We start from the raw sequence: 19,032 nt of genomic DNA on the forward strand, positions 1-19,032 counted from the left end.
AATAAAAATATACTATCTTCTTGTAACTCAATTGCAACTGTATTATATAATAACTGTACAGTTTTCTCTATATATGTACAAAAAACATACACATTATCTCAGGATTACATTTAGGTATAATGTGTTAGTAAGTATATTATTTTCAAATTACTTGTTTATCTGTGTACATCAAGGGTAGTGACAAAAGTTTACGACGTATACGTTGTTGGCTTATCAGTCAGGTGTCAACATTTGAGGTCATTATGTGTACCTGAAACAAAAAAGCTTTTTTTATAAAACTGTATTTGTGGTAGTATTACATTTAATGTATTACTTTTTGACGATGTCGGAAGAGTGCTATTGACATACCAAATGATAGTTCGCACAATTGACATTTATAAGGTTTGAGGTGCAAATGTACATCATTAGTGTGTATTTTCAATTGTTTTTCAGTTGCATATGTAAAAAAAATATAATTAACATAATATAAATGAGATTATTGAGACATAAAATAAACAATATAAGACATAATATTAACATAATATAAATGAGATTAATGATACATTACTTTGACGTCGGCGTGGATAATCATGTTATCAGATTAATTTGATAATAAGAAATACGAGACCACTCGTTGCAGTGTGGCCGTAGGGAGGGAATATTGTGTTGATGGTGTTTTAATTTATACATGAAAAAATGTAAATTTGAAATTTAGGCGTAACCCCGCTGTCTAGCGCAACCACAGCCTCCCGGGCGTGCAGGCCGCCCGCGACGGTCTGTACCGGGGGAAATCGCGGGTTGACGGCCGGTATCGCATTCACGTCGACGGGGTCTTCGGGCTTGGCCGTCCGCCCGGACCCGCTATCCGATTCGTACGTTTCCCCAGAAAAAATCGATTTCACGGGATTTCGAATTTCGGCTTCGCGGACATTTTTCTACGTCTACCGAAGGACACGGACGGGGGGAAGTCAAGCCCGAAGACCCGGTCGACGTGAGTTCGTTACCGGCCGTCAACCCGCGATTTCCCCCGGTACAGACCGTCGCGGGCGGCCTGCACGCCCGGGAGGCTGTGGTTGCGCTAGATAGCGTGGTTATATTCCCCGTGCGTAACGGCCCGGCGCGTAGGTGTCGTAAAAATATACCAAGTCCTCGCGCGTAACGGTCCGGCGTGAGGGCATTGTAAATAATAATAAAAAATCATAATGAAGACCGTTCCGAACGGTCTGCTGGTTCCACCAAATCCTGGCATTCCCTAATGCCATGTGGCATTCCCTACCGTTTCGCTTTCCCTGACTTGGCGAAAATTGGGCTTGCCTTGATGCAGACCGATCCAAACGGTCTAGGGACCGTGGCATTGAAGACCGTCTGGAACGGTCATTCGACCAAAGAATTTCCAAAAAAGCTTGGATTTGGATTTTGATTCTTCTCTTGATTTTTAATTCCGTTCGCTTAACCGATGAGCGAATTTCCCTCAAAATAAAACAATAATTGGGGAAGTTCGATTGAAGCAGACCGATCCGAACGGTCAAGCTGACCGTTTCAAACGGTCTCTAGACCGCCCGGGACGGACAGGGACAACCTCCTCGGTTGCAACATGGGATTGGCAGCAGCAGCATCTTGTTCCCTCTGCCATACTTGTCGCATGTTTCTGTAACAAAATAATATTGTTTTATTATTAAAGCCACGCGGTACAACCACATAATATGTACAGTGTAAAGGTATAAAACATTTGTATGTAGTAAATAATGAATGATAGTATTATTGTTATTATGATGTATGCATGGTGGAGGCAAGTCTAACACATTACAGTACAATTTAATATATATTAGTTATTATTTGGAAGTGTATTTCTATTGGTGACAATATATATGTATAAACATAAATAATAATATAATAATAATAAGTAAAAATTAGCCTGGAATTACTGGAATTATTATATTAAGTAAAAATCTAACTTGGTAAAAAGTATATATGTTGTAAAATATAAGTTAAGTAAAATCAATATAACTCTAAGTCCCGTTAGTTCAGTGTTTGCATAACACCTACAGAGTGTTACAACAATACTCACACCTATGGGAATAGTGTATAAGATGTGTGCATGAGATATTTGTTTATTCATACTCTTAAAATATAGTTTAAAGCTATGAATATTAATATCGTGTCCAAAGTCTCAGTATATAAAAATAAAAATAAATTTGTGTTTTACCAATAAAAAAGTTACTGGTACCTATGCCTCAAGTAAATAGGTTGGTGTTACATAAATAAATACCTTGAAGTACTAAACCTATAATGGTAACAATAACACACACAGTAAACCCACAGCACACTAAAGTACCATTAAATAGTAATAATAATAATAATATAATATATAATGACAATAAAATCAGTCACTTTGCAAATAAAATTATTTAATTTACCCATACATTCATATTTTATGTTGTTTCTTGATAGATAATAAATTTAAATATAATTAAAACGCTGTCATAAAGCATAATGTTTGTGGACTGATAAATGTATATATTTGAGTACATACAGATATGAATATTAATATTATAATTATGGATAACAAAAATTGTTAATTTCGTTAGGCAAGTGCAACACAAAATTCACACAACAATATTGTTTTATTATGAAAGCTACATGATGTATTACATATATACAATACAATGCTCTTAATGTAACAGTGTTTGTGTAATTCGGAAGTGTACTGATATTGTTAAAATCATGTTACTTAGAAGAATATAAAATCAAATAAAAATAAGGTTAAATCTATAAAGTGAAAGTGCCATTTAGTACAGTACATGATAATAAAAGAAAATCAAAAGAATTAACTATTAACTGTACCAAAGTGTCATAATAATAGGAAAGGTGAATTTAATATTGTAAGGAGCTGTAGGAGTTTAATCATATTCTTCTTAAAATTTAAAATTGGTTTTCAATAAGAGGCAGTAGTGATTAAAATGTAAACAATGAATATTTGAATTACAGTAATGGATGAATAATAAAAATGTTAAGCAGTACGTGTGTTACAGCCGACCGATACACACGTGTGTTACCGTCTGTCGCCTATCGCATTTATTAGCTCTCGATAGCAGTAACCAGAACTTCACTACAATTAACTATACAACTATACAATTAGGTATGTTGCATAATTACGGCCCCCCTCATCCGTAGTAGGTAATATCACTCTCGTCGGATCGTCCGGGATTGGTAAATTGGGTCCCAAATGACCTTATCTCGGTAAATTGGGTCCCGGAAAATAAAAGGTTGTAGGTAAGTTGAGTCCCAGATAAAAAAAGGTTGTAGGTAAGTTGAGTCCCGGATAAAAAAAATATAAATTATTAAAATATATGTGGTTTTTATAATATTATGTTCTAAATAAATAATAGTGTAAATGATTAATTTAAAAATGTTAATAAGCTAAATAATAAAAGTATGTAAAATTTTACAATATATGGTATAAATAATTAAAAAATTGTGTCTCGGGAAAAAATGTTAATACACTAAATATTATAGTACGTCAAATTTTACAATATATGATATAAAATACATATTATGCTTTAGGTAAAAACTTAAATGATAAACATTTAACAAATTCTAATCGAGTTATTATATTATTAGTATATTTCATCATTTGTTCTCTTAAGTATTTTTCTTTACCGAGCGTGATTTTCTTTTTTTGTATTGTACTTCGTAGTTTAATATGTGTCTCAGACTGTATTTGTAATAGTTCGTCCACAAAATTGAAAATATTAGGATGGGGACTATAAAATCTTCGGTTTAGTACAGCATGATAGGATTCACAACTATTTGTTGTACGCACAGTGGTGGCTGCAAATTCAGACCAAATATATGGGGGAAATGTAGCATCAGGTGAAATGTAGTTATCTAGTACATAATCGCAAAATGTTTTTATTTGTTTGTCATTTGGTTGTATTGCCATTAAATCTTGTGCAAAACATTCGCCAACTTCTTCAGGTCTTAAAAATGGCAAACCAAAAAAACATTTAAAAAAATCGCTTTTTTCTGTGTTTAAAGAGTTGTATGTGTTTACTAAACCAAGAGTTTGAATTTTTTTCCACCAATTTTGTCCTAAATGAAAACGACATCCTTTTATATTGATTTTAGGCCAAACAAGCTTTGCAGCCGTATGTATAGCAATCTCAAAGTCTATAAATACTACATCAGGAGAAAATATTAATTGATATTGTGCACAACTATTTACAGTATGTTCAAATAAACGTACGTATGTTTCTGTTTCTTTATTAGGTAATAAAAAAAATACTAGTGGAATATATGATTCGCCAACAAGGCCGTGAATGGTAAAAAATTGGTAAAAATATTTTGGACAACTTCTAAAAGTGCCATCGACAAGTATTGTACTAATTTCGCATAACACTTCTAAATTACTTTTTGTTGAAAACCCAATTATACCATTATTGAAATCATTAACTAATAAAAATGATTCATTTTTATTAGTAACTAATGTCATTTCATTCATAGCAGTATGCGTTTCTGTTATGTTTTTTGGTATGTTGGGATGAACAGATAAACGTGCATTTCTTATATTTCTTTTTATTAAAGAAGTATCATTTAAAGATAAACTATTTATATCACAGTTTTTTAACTCTCTGCAAATAAGTTTCGATGGCAACACCGATATCTCTTCTACCGCTTTTCTCTTGAGATTATTATTTAATTTTTGCCGGTTGATGTCTTGTTCGCTAGGTTTATTGTGATTGTGATCATTAAAAATCTCAGTATCAACACCATTATAAGTTTTAAAAAAACACTTACATGTACTTTTACAGCAGGTCCATCTCTGTACTTCATTTTTCAACATTTTGTGAAACCTAAACTTATGACCATATTTTATAATAACAGTTTTGTTTTTTTCGCTAGCCATTATTTCCATTTTTAAAATGTATAAAAAAAACAATAACTGTAAAATTGTGTAACTGTATAGCTGTAAGACACGATATAGTCACAAGTTGACGTTCAGCAGGCTACTAAATATATAATGAAATATCCCAGATATCGTACGTATATCTGTATGTAATCATCATAAAAATCGATGATAACTACTAACTAATACAAAAAAAGATAGACGAATAATACTAACACTTGTATACGCTCGTATTTCGTATACTCGTATATATATCTTAATTAGATTTAATCAAAGATACGACATTTCGGTATCTCATTTTTGGATAAAAGTGGCTACGGCCAGTGTAATAAAATCCGCGATAAGAATACCTGTCTATACACACATAAACATCAAAGTAGAATTAATTGATGTCCAGGCGGTGTACCCCTGTATGAAATATGACGTAGTATTGTAACAGAATTATTCAAAAGTATATTATATAAATATGAAATATTAAAGTTTTAAGTTTTTAATATTTTAGACATCATTGGCGCAATGATTTATAGCCGGGACCCAACTTACCTATTACCTTTTCATACCCGGGACTCAACTTACCGCTTTCAAAACGGACCCAAATTATCGCGGACCCAATTCACCTAGCTCCGGATCGTCGTTCCTCACGATGGTCGACTCCACTGTCAACCCACCCCCCACTGCATCACACACACAACAACCAAATACACATAAAACCTTTGCAGAAACCACAGCAAACACACATTTTCCAAAAAGAGATCAAGCAATAATCTTCAATACAATTCAAGATGTGCCACAAATTGAATATATTAAAGCATTCAGCCAACTAACACACCCAAATAATATAAAATTCGCATCACGCATTTCAAACAATAGGTTCTGCATATACTTTGCAAGCAAAAATATAGTTGAACAAATCATTTCAAAACAACCATATATCATAATAAACAACACGGAAATATCTTATCGCCGTCTCATTAACCCAGCCAAACGCATAACCATATCTAACGTACAACCGGTTATACCACACGACATAATCGCAAAGGCAATTAATAACCTCTCAATTACAATGGTGTCACCGATTACATTTATGAAGGCCGGATTCTCTAATGACGAGTTCGGTCATATAGGAAGCTTCAGGCGTCAAATGTATATACACCCTGAACATAGTAATAAAATTCCTGGTTCCATTCTGATACAATATGACCAAACTGAATATCGCATATTCTTCGCTGACGACACAGTGACTTGTTATCTGTGCAAACAAACAGGACACACTTCTAACCACTGCAAAAATATAATAGAAAATAAAGCCGAATCAGAACACTTCAATAACACAAACGACAACCAAGTTAGAAACGACACGGACCACAATGAACAGATAATACAAGATACCGTTGGCGACAGCACACACACAGAGACAAGCGTCGAAAATATTATCAAGGAAACGAATACCATCACCCGCTCCACACAAAAAGCTACCACTCAAGAAAAAAGACCCGCACCATCAACCTCGAATAGTAGCTCCCATGAGAACACCCCTATCCCAACACCAAATAACCCCACACCACCACCAACAGAAACTACAAATATACGGAAAAACACCGATTCACTCGCAACCAAATTAAAAGAATCTGTCAAAATCCCTCAACCTCAGCAAAAAAAAACCAAGGCGCTCAAACTCAATTGAACAAATTATACTCAAACTGGATGAAGCATTATTACCAGCAAAAACTGCTTTTGAGAATATACCAAACCTAAAAATTGACTTTAACCAACTAAAACATATTATTGAAAACACACTCACTGGACAAGATCCCTCCGGCGTTTTAACACCATTCAATATATCATCCATAGAAATGATCGAGATCTTGGAGACAGTCCGCCCCAAAATCAAAAGCATCTGCATCAAGAACAGACTCTCGAGTCTAGCCAATTTACTGCTCGAATTGACCCCCCTTTCCGACTTCAACTAACTCACTACAACACAACAATAATAATTCCCATTCATTGTATACATTGCATTTTAAATAAAGTAACCTACTATGAAGAACCTGAATATAATACAATGGAATATAAATAGCCTCACCAAAAAACGGCCGGATCTACAATTAATAATACAAAAATATTCACCCATGTGTATTAGCCTTCAAGAAACAAATCTTAAAAACAATCTCATACCCAATATAAAAAACTACAATATATTCTACACCAACCGACAAAACTGTATTAGGGCTAGCGGCGGCGTCGCCTCTCTAATACACATTGACTATCCCTGTGAACAGATTCCTATCGTTTCCAATCTAGAAGTCATCGCAGTCCAGATAACTCTAGAATCAAAAATTTCTATATGTAACATATACGTCCCAAACCAAACATCTTTTAACACATATGATATAGACAACATTATCAAACAACTTCCCAAACCATTTATTCTACTAGGCGACTTCAATAGCCATAGCGAATATTGGGGATCAGACAGAACAGACGCTCGAGGCAAATCGATTGAAAAAATCCTAGATGACGACTCGATTACACTACTCAACAACGGCGAACCTACCAGACTTAATCCGTCAAACGGCCACTTTTCCAATATCGACCTATCCTTCTCAAGTGTATCGCTAGCTCAAAGAATATCTTGGTCAATTCTACACGAAATATATGACAGTGACCACTTGCCTATTCTAATGACACTCCTATCCACAAAAACACTGGCACCCCCACCTCTCATACAGATGGAAGTTAAAAAACCCGGACTGGGTCTTTTTTAATACCCTAGTTGACTCCTTTATGCAAGTAAATCCTCAATCTGACACCAGCACAATAGAGGACGATATCACCTTCATCTCAGAGTCCATTATCAGAGCTGCAGAAGTTGCCATAGGAAAAACAACTAACTCTTTAAAAAGAAATCTAGTCCCTTGGTGGAATGACCAAATAAAAGAGTCAATCAAACAAAAAAACAAAGCACTCAAAACTTTCCAAGGCTCAAAAAACATGTCCGATCTCATAAAACTTAAACAACTGAGAGCGAAAACGCGATACCTAGTCAAAAGAAGCAAGACTGACTCTTGGAAAACCTTCACGTCCTGTTTGGGACCCAAAGCTGACTCCGCTCTGATATGGCGTAGAGTTGGGTCACTTCGAGGCTTCTCCAAGCACCACAACATTCACATCATGAAAGACACAAAATTATGCACCGATCCCAACGAAATATCCAATCTCCTAGGAGATTTTTTCTATCATAACAGTTCGGATGAAAACTACAATACGACTTTCCTTGAAAAAAACGTACACACGAGGAACCAGAATTTTATTTCTAACATCAACCCACACCTTGATGAACAGACAAAACTCAACTCCCCAATTATGGTAACTGATATGTTCAGAGTTTTATCAAAATGTAATAGTCTTGCCCCAGGACCTGACGGGATACCTTATAAATTTATCCACAACCTCCCCATGACCGCCATAAATTCAATTATTCAAGTATACAACAAAATATGGTCTTCCGGACATATACCTCAAAATTGGAAGCACTCTATAATCATTCCAATTCTTAAACCGGGAAAAAACAAATTTGATACTAAATCATACAGACCAATATTACTCTTGAATACCTTGGCAAAAATATTGGAAAAAATTATAGATTATAGACTTAGATGGTTTCTTGAAAAAAACAATTTCTTGGATCCTCGCCAGAACGGTTTCCGAAGACATAGAAGTACCACAAATTCATTACATGACATTCAAGAAGAAATACATTCAACACTCGAAGCTAAACAAATGATGGGCCTCATAGCTCTTGACATATCAAAAGCGTATGATACCACCTGGCGCCCCCGTATTGTAAAAATATTGTCAAACATTATCTGTAAAGGTAACTTATTCAACTTTATACAGAATTTCCTTACCGACAGAACTTTCCAGGTGAAGTGCAACGGAAAACTGTCAAAACTATACTCTCAAAAGAACGGCGTAACACAAGGATCCACACTTTCGGTATCGCTATTCTTATTAGCGATTAATGACATACCACTAGTTATACAACCTCCGGTTATGTGCACTCTATTTGCCGACGACATCAATATATTCTGCAGAGGCATCAATACAAACAGAACTATAAATTACCTGCAGAATGCAATAACTGCACTACAAGAGTGGTCTCTTGTCTCGGGTTTCTCCTTTTCAGTCGAAAAATCACAATGTACCTTCTTCACTAACAAAAGAAATATTGATAACACCACCATATATATGAACAACATTCCCCTACCAATAAAAAACTCCATCAAAATATTAGGCATACTCTTTGATTCAAGAAACACGTGGATACCACATCTCAAGACCATCCGAAAGGACTCCCTTCTAAGAATGAATAAGCTAAAATGCCTCGCCCACAGGTCATGGGGAAGTCATTCCTCTAGTCTTTTACAAATTTATAAAGCAATCATCCTATCCAAACTCGAATATAACTCATTCTTGTTCATAAAAGCTAAGGCAACAGCACTCAAAATGATTGATACCATACACAACGCAGGGTTAAGACTCGTTACCGGAGCCTACCGCTCCAGCCCGATTCCCAGCCTGCTCAATACAGCTGGAGTAGCACCACTCGACATCAGGAGAGTTCATAGCTCCATATTACTAGCAACCAGACGCACTCAAAATAACCTCAAGGTAATGAATCAAATCAATGACACCCTTAAAGACATACCATTCTCCCACCGGGACGTTATCAAGAACGAAACCATACAGACACCCCCTTGGCTATTAAATATCCCAATCAACAGAGAACTAAGTAAATATTCAAAGAACGACACCGCCCCCATAATTTACAAACAACACCTACGTTCAATCATCTCCGGGTTCCACGATTTTACCGAAATTTACACGGACGGTTCCAAAATGGAAAACGGTGTTGGAGCAGCTGTAGTAGTCCAGGACCACGTATCCATGCTGAGACTCCCCAACTTTTGCTCAATATACACAGCCGAAGCAATTGCAATCTCATTTGCCTTAGACCTCATTAAAACTAACCACATACACAAAGCTGTAATCCTCAGTGACTCACTTAGTACCCTGAGGAGTATTGAAAATGTCTACAATCCAAATGAGATCTCCAGGAAAATCCAGAACCAGATATATAACCTTACACACACCGGCTACTCAATTACCTTATTATGGATACCCAGTCACAATCAAATTCAGGGAAATGAAAGAGCTGACCAAAAAGCACGCCAAGCAACTACATCAACAGATGCCATTAGACTTAATCATTTCACCCTACACGACGCCAAATCCATAACTAGTATAATAACCAACAATATATGGCTTCGGGCATGGAAACAAGGTACATCCAAATTAAACGAAATTAAAAATACCATACACACATGGCCTTCTCCACCAGATTTTACAAGGAAAATGGAAACCTCAGTTAACAGAATCCGTATAGGTCATACATCACTAACACACCAGTATCTGATGAAGAAAGAAGACCCACCCATATGCGACACCTGCGGTACTCCACTCTCAATCAAACACATCTTAACTGAATGTCTTTCATACGAAACGGATAGACGGGAAGCTGGCATTTCAAACATCTTATCAGAAGCCCTCCACCCAGACAACATAAGACCCATAATAACATTTATTACTAAGTCAAACCTTATAAATAGTCTTTAATATGTAAATTATATAATATGTTAATAATTTAGAGTTAAACTCATTGTTGCTAATGGCCATTGTTGCCGAGGCTTAATTTAAATAAAAAAAAAAAAAAAAAAAAAAATGTTAAGTATTCAATAAAATATTCACTGTATGACTCAAGTTGTTTGTTGTATCATATAGAAATACCTGAACGCACTACACCTATTGAGGTAACAATAATGCATTCAACATCATGTTTATATAATTGTTTTTCTTTATTAAACAATGATATGTTATGAGTTATGAAGTTATATGTTATATTTGTATTTGATAGTTAATAGAATTAATAATTTTAAATATAATTTATTTATTAATAAGTGTGATGTGTGTATTTTGCTAAATTTATATATTTTAATTTAATTTATTACTCGAAAGCCACTGCGAATGGATTGTTTTGCCGTAACAGATTATCTAAGTCTGCAAGCAAGTCTTCCATTAGTGGTCGTTGGCGTGGCTGTTGTGCCATGCGGATCTGGTTGGCTGCCCCGGATTCAATGAAATACAACTCACAGTATCTCGGTTGCATCAGCTCATTTCTGACAACGTCATTGCTAATCCTGCGGTACACCTGCCCGTGAACGGTGAACACTCTCGGTCCACGACCTGGGTTAAGGTCAGCGGAGAACGCAGCAAATGCCAGAGTGTTGTTGTACCGGCGGATTTCTTTCCTAAAATGTTTAGCTACCTGCGAATCATCAACTAACAAACGAATTAATAACTCAGGTGGTTGACCCAGCACACGTTCTCCTGTAACGGCCATTTGACCATTATTACAACATGTTGTAAAATGATGATTCGTGAGTGTACGCTCGCATGAGAAGTGACGTGCACCACAATGCGTGCAGATTGCATCCAATTGCCCTATGTTATGACGCTCTGGAAGTTCGTGATGAATGCCAGCCGGACGGTCTCTCATGGGCATTCTCGGGGGAATCGGCATGAACTGAAATTTAAATGACACAGATGTATATAAATAAAAAGAATATCAATAATATTGATTTAAATGTGACATATTTACTGACCTCCTCATCGATGTCTGGTAGTAAAACGTCGAATATATCCCTGAATTCAAATACTGCCTCTGCGTCAGCAGGCAGTACATCGACAAACTCAATGTCACCTTGTACCACTTCCTCCTGTAGCAATGGTTCTTCATCTATGTCCATCATAACCTCATCCATCTGGACTTCAACGACTTCAACATTGTCGTCGTCCATTTGGACTTCAACAACTTCCATCTCCATCTCGTTGTCATCAGCCATTGCCACGTCCGCTCCTTCTTCGCCGCCCGGTGCCACAATCTCAATGACCGGTCGAACTACCTATAATGTTGTAATGTGTGCATATAGTATACGCTTGAATATTCAACATTATATTATGTGATATAATATAATATAATGATAATAAAGTATATCATTAACATTACTTAATAACAATCATGTAAAATGCACACCGCTAGGTAATAAGTACTAAGAAGTAATAAATTTAATTGAAAATGCTTTGGTATAGTTGCATAGTATTATGACATGAGTGTAGGTATTAAATGTAAAGTGTCTTAGGTGTTTAATTTAAATTAAATTAAATTATAAAAATAGTATTTCAAACTATAAAAATTAATGCATTCATCTGTAATGCAATTTAATGTTAAAAATATTACTACAACACTTAAATTAAAAACTATGCATGAAATTATGTAATTTGTGTTACTACTATGAGTGCCTTGTACTTCAATAACACATTGTTAAATGAATAAAAAAAATTATTAACTAAATAATTAAATAATTGTCAATTATTATAGTCTAATGCATTACAATATTACAATGTCATTGGAATACCTAATAATAATAAAAAATATGTGTATAAATCACAGTAACAGCTAACAAAATACAGCCTATTATATATTATCACAAAAAAAAAAAATTATGATATACTTACCAAAGACGGCACCGCTCCAGGTAACAGGCGGCGAGGAAATGCTCCTCCTAAGTAATCACGACCTAGTACAAAATGTCTCGAGCACATCTTTGAGCTAGCTAAAATCTGTCGAGCATTTATACCACCGTTGTCAGCAAACAACACCCACTGACGCCTTTGTTCGACATTCACTGGAAACCTAATGTAACCATCAAATTATGAATAGTGTTAATATATGGCTAGAGTAATGGTACAATGACATTGAATTGTTAATAAATAAATATATTGTTACCTGTGCACAGAAACTCCATCGACACCATCGACGTTTCCACAGATCACACATAATTTGACCATGGTGATGTGCCTAAAAATTGACAATTTAAAGATGTATAATAGCATAATATCGAAAACGTAATACATGTATTTATTAATTATAATTAACATCTTTAGTATATATACTATTAATAATAAGTAAAATAAATAGTATAGTATATACGTATAAACACTCGACATCATTATAATATCGTTACCAATGTCGTTATCAGTATGTTATCAGTGGTGATAATGCAGCAACACGGGAATTCCAAGAGTTTTGTGTTATTTTTAGAAAAACTGTGTATATTAATAATGTACATGGTAAATAATAATGTTTACGAAACGGTACAAACCAAACGCATAAGAAAATAGGATGTCCGTAATAACATAATACAAAAAAAAATGAGCGAGTGAAAAAAATGCGGGGTAACGCACAACGTATGTAATGGGAATATATGTTGATCACACCGAACGACGATCCCAGGAAAGAACGTGGAAATAATAGAACGCATTAAATTGCAAATATTAAAAAAAAAACGCGAAGTTCTCGAGATACCATGTGTGGACTTTAGGAGAACACGCACGCTCGGGTAAATGAATAATTGGCCGACTGTGACGAATATACCTATACGCGGGATAGACGCTTTTAAATAATAAAAAATGTACTCACCGGTGTATAAAACGTCCAACGAAGTAAAAAAAAAAAGTTGAGAAAAAAGTGTGCAAATTTAAGTGTACGTAAATGTGTACGTAATGACAAACGTATTGCACAAACGCTGGTCGTAGAAAAGTCAAAAGCTGACTGAAGTAGGAGAACCGGTACCGGACCCAGGTCCGCGACGCTTTTCGCTCTCCACTCCGCCGCCCATGGCACCAGTATAACCGCACATATAATTTAATAATATTAATTATTATTAAAGCTATTTGTCAATCATCGCCGATGGATAGAACGATGGACAGACCTGCGTTATTGGTACCAATCATAATTACGTAATATTCAATCCGTGGGCTAGAACAAAATTGTCGTTTGGACTCCATTTATTTACATCAGTCCACTGAAGTGAGTACACGTTCTTTTACAGTATTTTTATGTGTTTTGTTTTAGGTTTTTTTTAATTGTTATAAGTAATTAAAATTAAAATGTATTTATTTTTTTATAGAACTTATTATATATATTATTATGGACATGCCGTCCATGTTCACCTTACACAATTGCCGGGTGACGGTGAATACTCCCGTCACCCGGAGCAAGCAGCCGAGCGCTGTCGGCGGCTCTGCAAAAAGTATGCATGAATATTAACATGTATAATAATAAATATTTTAATGTTATACTCCTTTCTTTTTCAGGATGTTACAACTGTCGAAAATACGGCCATATGGCTCGCGACTGTACGTATCTTTTATATATACAAATTGTACACGTATGCAATACGTCTGAACTCGAAATAATTGTTTTTTATTATCTAGGCAAGAAGCCCAAAAATCCGGCCGGTCGGTCACCACCCCGGGAGCGGCGGCGTCGGCGGGACCACCACTCGCCAACGGCACCACCTAGGCGAGACAAACCGGCGGCGTCGGCACCACCAGGGGAGCGGCGGCGGAAGTCGGCACCACCACGTGACAGGTGGTGGAAGTCGGCACCGCCCCGCGATCGGCGGCGACACGATGCGGCACCGTCCCGCGATCGGCGACACGATGCGACACCGTCCCGCGATCGGCGACAGGACTCGGCCCCGCGCCGGCAGCGGGGCTCGAGCTCCTTGTCGACGGTGGCGGGCCATTTGGCCTCCATGCATGTGGACGTAAGTAATATATAAGAAATTATTTATACATTATTTGTAATTTAAATACATTGTTGTAATTTATAATTTGTTATTATTATGTCTATTTTTTCAGAATGTTCAATAAATGTTGAAAAATTGATTTATATGTGTTTTTCTTTAAGGGTCCTATCCTAATGTGTATACCTATATATTATATATATATATATTATAACATTATAACTTGTGGTGTAATACTTAAATAATGTTTTATTAGTAACCATAAGTTCAATATAAATGTAAGTTAAAGGTTAATATACTAAACATGTATGTTTAAAGAAATTAATTTATTATTAGCAGTGTTTTATTATTTATCTTTTGGTAATAGTATAATACTATTGTTATGTATGTATGATAAACAAACGGTATGACAGCGTTATAACTCTTAGCTTTGAGTTAAGGGTATATTGCAATAACTGTATTGCATGAAAATAGGTAAGTAAAACAAATGTAATCTTAATTTAAGTGACTTGGAAACGTGTAATCTGGCTAATGTACATAACTCTTCAAGTGCCTTTTATTTAACATTTAATATAATTTAATATAATAAAATGTTTTAAAAAAACAAAAATAATATATTATAATAGGTATTATTTAATTGACATTATGTGTTTTGCAAGCCAATGACAGTGACAAAGGTTATGAAATTAGGACAATCTTATCAATATGATATTTTTAAGTATAAGTACACCATTCGTACAAATTCATCATTGCACTTGTACTGTGTAAGTAAAATGCATATGTTACCTACTGTGTCTATCAAATGTATGTAATGCATTCAAATTGCTTAAATTTAATTAGATTGTGATACTACTGCTGAAGTATATGGTTGTAAGTACATTTGTGCCATCGAACATTTAATAAGGTCAATGTCTAGCTACCAACAACAAAACATTATATATGTACATTAATATTAAAACGAAATGATTTCTAATTATTCTTATGTTTGTGCATTGCAATGTACTCGTGTGTCTGTCTATGTAATAGTAACTTACATTGAACAGTAAGTAAAATGCATAAGTTTCTGTGTCTATATATATAATTTAAAATTTAAAATGTTATGCAAGGATCTCCTTTGCTTATTGACAATGATGTAGTGCATCTTCTTATATAAAAAATACCTGAATGTAATGGGAAGCAAATTGTATATTATTTAATGTGTTTGTCTGCAATCTGAAATAATTATATATATTGAAATATATTATGTGTGAAACATACAATACTTGAATTTATCTCCTGAAATGCTTAATACAAAAAAATTAAAGTAACATACTTATATTATGAAAAAATAATAATATTGTAAACATCATAATATTTCAAATCAAATCATCATGGCAAATAGTTTTCAGTATATTTAAATTTAATCATAATATTATGTGTAAAGGTTTAGCTACCAACAAAATAAAAAAATGTATATGCATACACAGTATAATAATGTAATATTTTTTATTATAAAAACAATGGTGTGTGTATTCTCACAACAGTGTATTGTAATATACTCATGTAATAACAACTATAAAAATTATATGTATCCATGTATACAACCGTATCCGTTGAATTATTTTAAATCTTAAAACAAATAATATAATTACAATATTTTATTATTCCCAAAATACACTCAGGTCAAGTTCTGTTTTGGTTAGCAAAACCTATATATATATATATATATATATAATATAAAAGAATAATAACATTTACAAATTGAAATTAAAGTGACATACTTATATTGTAAAAGAACAATTATAATATATAATTTTTAATAAAATAATAATAAATAATATAACATTGGAAAAAAAAGTGAAAAAAAATGCAAAAAATGACTCGCAGTGTTAATTAAAGCGCCGCCGGGAACGTCGCCGGGGCGGGATTCGATCTCGGTACACCTGCCTAATTCCTATCCTATCCTAACGCCTAATCCTATCGACTACAGTTTGAGTTGAAAACCGATGTCAAATCTCGAGCACTTAAACCGTTTCCGAACCGTCACCGAATTCGCGTTATACGTCGTTTTACTCGTTTAATTCGTATTTCATTACACATACACACACACACACACACATTCTCGTTAATTTTCTTTTGAATGTAATCGATATCGCTATAATAAAATCCGTATAAAAGTGAAATATATAATAATAATAATAGTAATAGTATAGTTGTCCAACATATTTTTGATAACCTACCGGACGCGATAACGGCGACCGGAGTGCATTCTTTTTTCCGTTTTAGGAACTGCGGGGAGTACAGCAAGCGCGCTCAAGTGGGTTTCGGGCGAAACGTCACGCGTTTTATAATATAAGAAGATAGCTGCCCGTGTGCCTCGGTGTGAGTGTGCCTCGGTGTAAGTGTGCCTCGGTGTGAGTGTGCCTCGGTGTGAGTGTGCCTCGCTGTGAGTGTGCATCGCTGTGAGTGTGCCTCGCTGTGAGTGTGCCTCGCTTTGAGTGAAACTCGCTGTAAGTGAATACCCTAGGACGGATGGAAGAGCTTGAAAGCGGAAAGTTTTCAAAAAAAGAAAGATTTGGCGGTAATAAGTCCGCGGTGTTGGTACCACTGATTAGTAATACTGCGAGTCTTCTATCGGGATGATGATAAGTTGTCGATTGTTTGGCGGTATTCTTTCGAATGTGAAAAGTTTTTGAAAGTCGAGATTGAGACGTAGACTTTTGAGTGTCTAGCTATCAGCCCTCTACCGGTGTAAATCGATAACCGGCTGCGGAATCCGCCTACGGCGGATTGTCTGACCTCCTGGCGTCGAAAGCAGGAAAAAATGTTATAGTCGAATGTCGTCTTTTGAGCGTTGAATAATCAGTAATCACTCGTGAAAATAAATTTATATGCAACTACTATGCCTACCAGGTAGGCAATCCGACTGCGTCGGATCGCGGACCCCGTCGGCGCAATAAGTGAAATCAAAATGTTGTATGAACTCAACTTTCAAAAAGCTTTAAGGAAAACCAAACCAGCTAGGTTTATCGACGCACGGGTGAAAATTATATGTATTGAATATTGAGTGTACAACGCTACGACAATGGTATTAATTGATGAGTAATTCACAATAATACAAACTTTACAAATGGATAACCACACATTTATCGTATTTGTGTTTTAAAAATAAAAAAAATAATCGTGCAAAGTAAAAGTTTTTTAAGTTATGATGATGTTGACTTTTTAATGTCTAGTTATCAGTCATCACTGGTGTAAATCAGTTTATGTATAATAAAGCCACCTATGTAGGCAATCTGATCGTGACCATTACAACATATACCTAATGTGTATTTAAAAATTTAATATTAAATACTAACATCAGCCAATACACTTATTAATATTATAATATATTATTATTAAATATAATACACGTGATTAAATTTGCAATGTATTGTGTTAAAAAAATTAAATATTACATAAAATTGCATGTATTTTATTAGGTATATATATTTTATAAAACATTAGAAATATAATTAATTTAATTATTTTATGTTTATTATATTACATAATTGGTGTAACAACAATTTGTGTACAGATGAGGAGAGTATGAGTTTTACATGTATAATATACTTATAACATACATATTATGTTTGTAACGTTTAAGTCCAACAGAACAACGTCAATGTACAATTATTGTGATAAAAAAAATTGTTATACATTATAATAAGTAAAAGCTTTGCATACAATAGGTAGTCTAATAAAAATAAGACATATTGTTATGATATATACTTGTACATTATGAATAAATTGAAAGCAATAACACCTTGTATTGTTGTACAGATAAATCAATACATGGTGTATATATAAAAACAAAAACAAAGTACAAACAATTTCATGGTGATTAGATGACAGATATTATGTTAAATATATATATACTAAAAAAAATATATACACTATTAATTACAATAGTTGAATTGGTATTGCACATATTTAATTGAATGGTATGTGTTACAAACAAATTGACAATTACAAAATTACAGATATCTTACAGGTACATGATAAAAAAAAAAAACAAAAATAGGTATACACTTTAAAAATGTTAAGTAATGTGTTCGACTATTAGTTACGAATCCGCTTTGAAGCAGATTCGCATCCAGAGAGAACCACGTGGAGGTTGTCGAACTATCTCTCCTCAGTGAACAGTCGGGAGCAGCTACACGACTGTAGAAATAACCCAACTGTCCATGAAGTACCTAAAAATGTACGGATCCCTAAGGATTAGGTACTTCAAGTGGCCAACGCCCGGTGGATCTTAAGACCCATGATGTGGCCAACGCCCGGTGGACCATAAGACCCATGATCGGTATACAACAACAATGTTGTATATATATAAACAATTTTGTAGTCTCCGGTTATAAAGTCTCAAAAAACAAAATATATCAGAATTTTTTATTGAAATTAAACAATGGTAATAGC

The 19,032-nt window shown here is 34.6% G+C and overlaps 1 protein-coding gene across 1 annotated transcript; it reads right to left on the reverse strand.

Moving 5' to 3' along the window:
* Window positions 1–1,518: 1,518 nt before the first annotated feature.
* Window positions 1,519–11,884, reverse strand: LOC132925453 (uncharacterized). The gene is made up of 3 exons (XM_060989850.1): window positions 11,608–11,884; window positions 10,954–11,528; window positions 1,519–1,627 (listed from the first exon to the last, which is right to left on the reverse strand). Exons 1-3 carry the CDS (start codon window positions 11,845–11,847, stop codon window positions 1,519–1,521), a joined length of 924 nt encoding a protein of 307 aa, XP_060845833.1. The 5' UTR covers window positions 11,848–11,884.
* Window positions 11,885–19,032: the final 7,148 nt, after the last annotated feature.

This window comes from Rhopalosiphum padi, chromosome 3 (genome assembly GCF_020882245.1).
Source record: "Rhopalosiphum padi isolate XX-2018 chromosome 3, ASM2088224v1, whole genome shotgun sequence".
In the NCBI taxonomy this organism is placed as follows: Eukaryota; Metazoa; Arthropoda; class Insecta; order Hemiptera; family Aphididae; genus Rhopalosiphum; species Rhopalosiphum padi.

Coding starts and splice junctions, on each gene's coding strand:
- LOC132925453 (XM_060989850.1), bottom strand. CDS start 11,847: ATGGCTGATGACAACGAGATGGAGATGGAAGTTGTTGAAGTCCAAATG. Junction 11,529..11,607: donor TACCAGACATCGATGAGGAG/GTCAGTAAATAT, acceptor TTTAAATTTCAG/TTCATGCCGATTCCCCCGAG. Junction 1,628..10,953: donor CCATTCGCAGTGGCTTTCGA/GTAATAAATTAA, acceptor ATTTTGTTACAG/AAACATGCGACAAGTATGGC.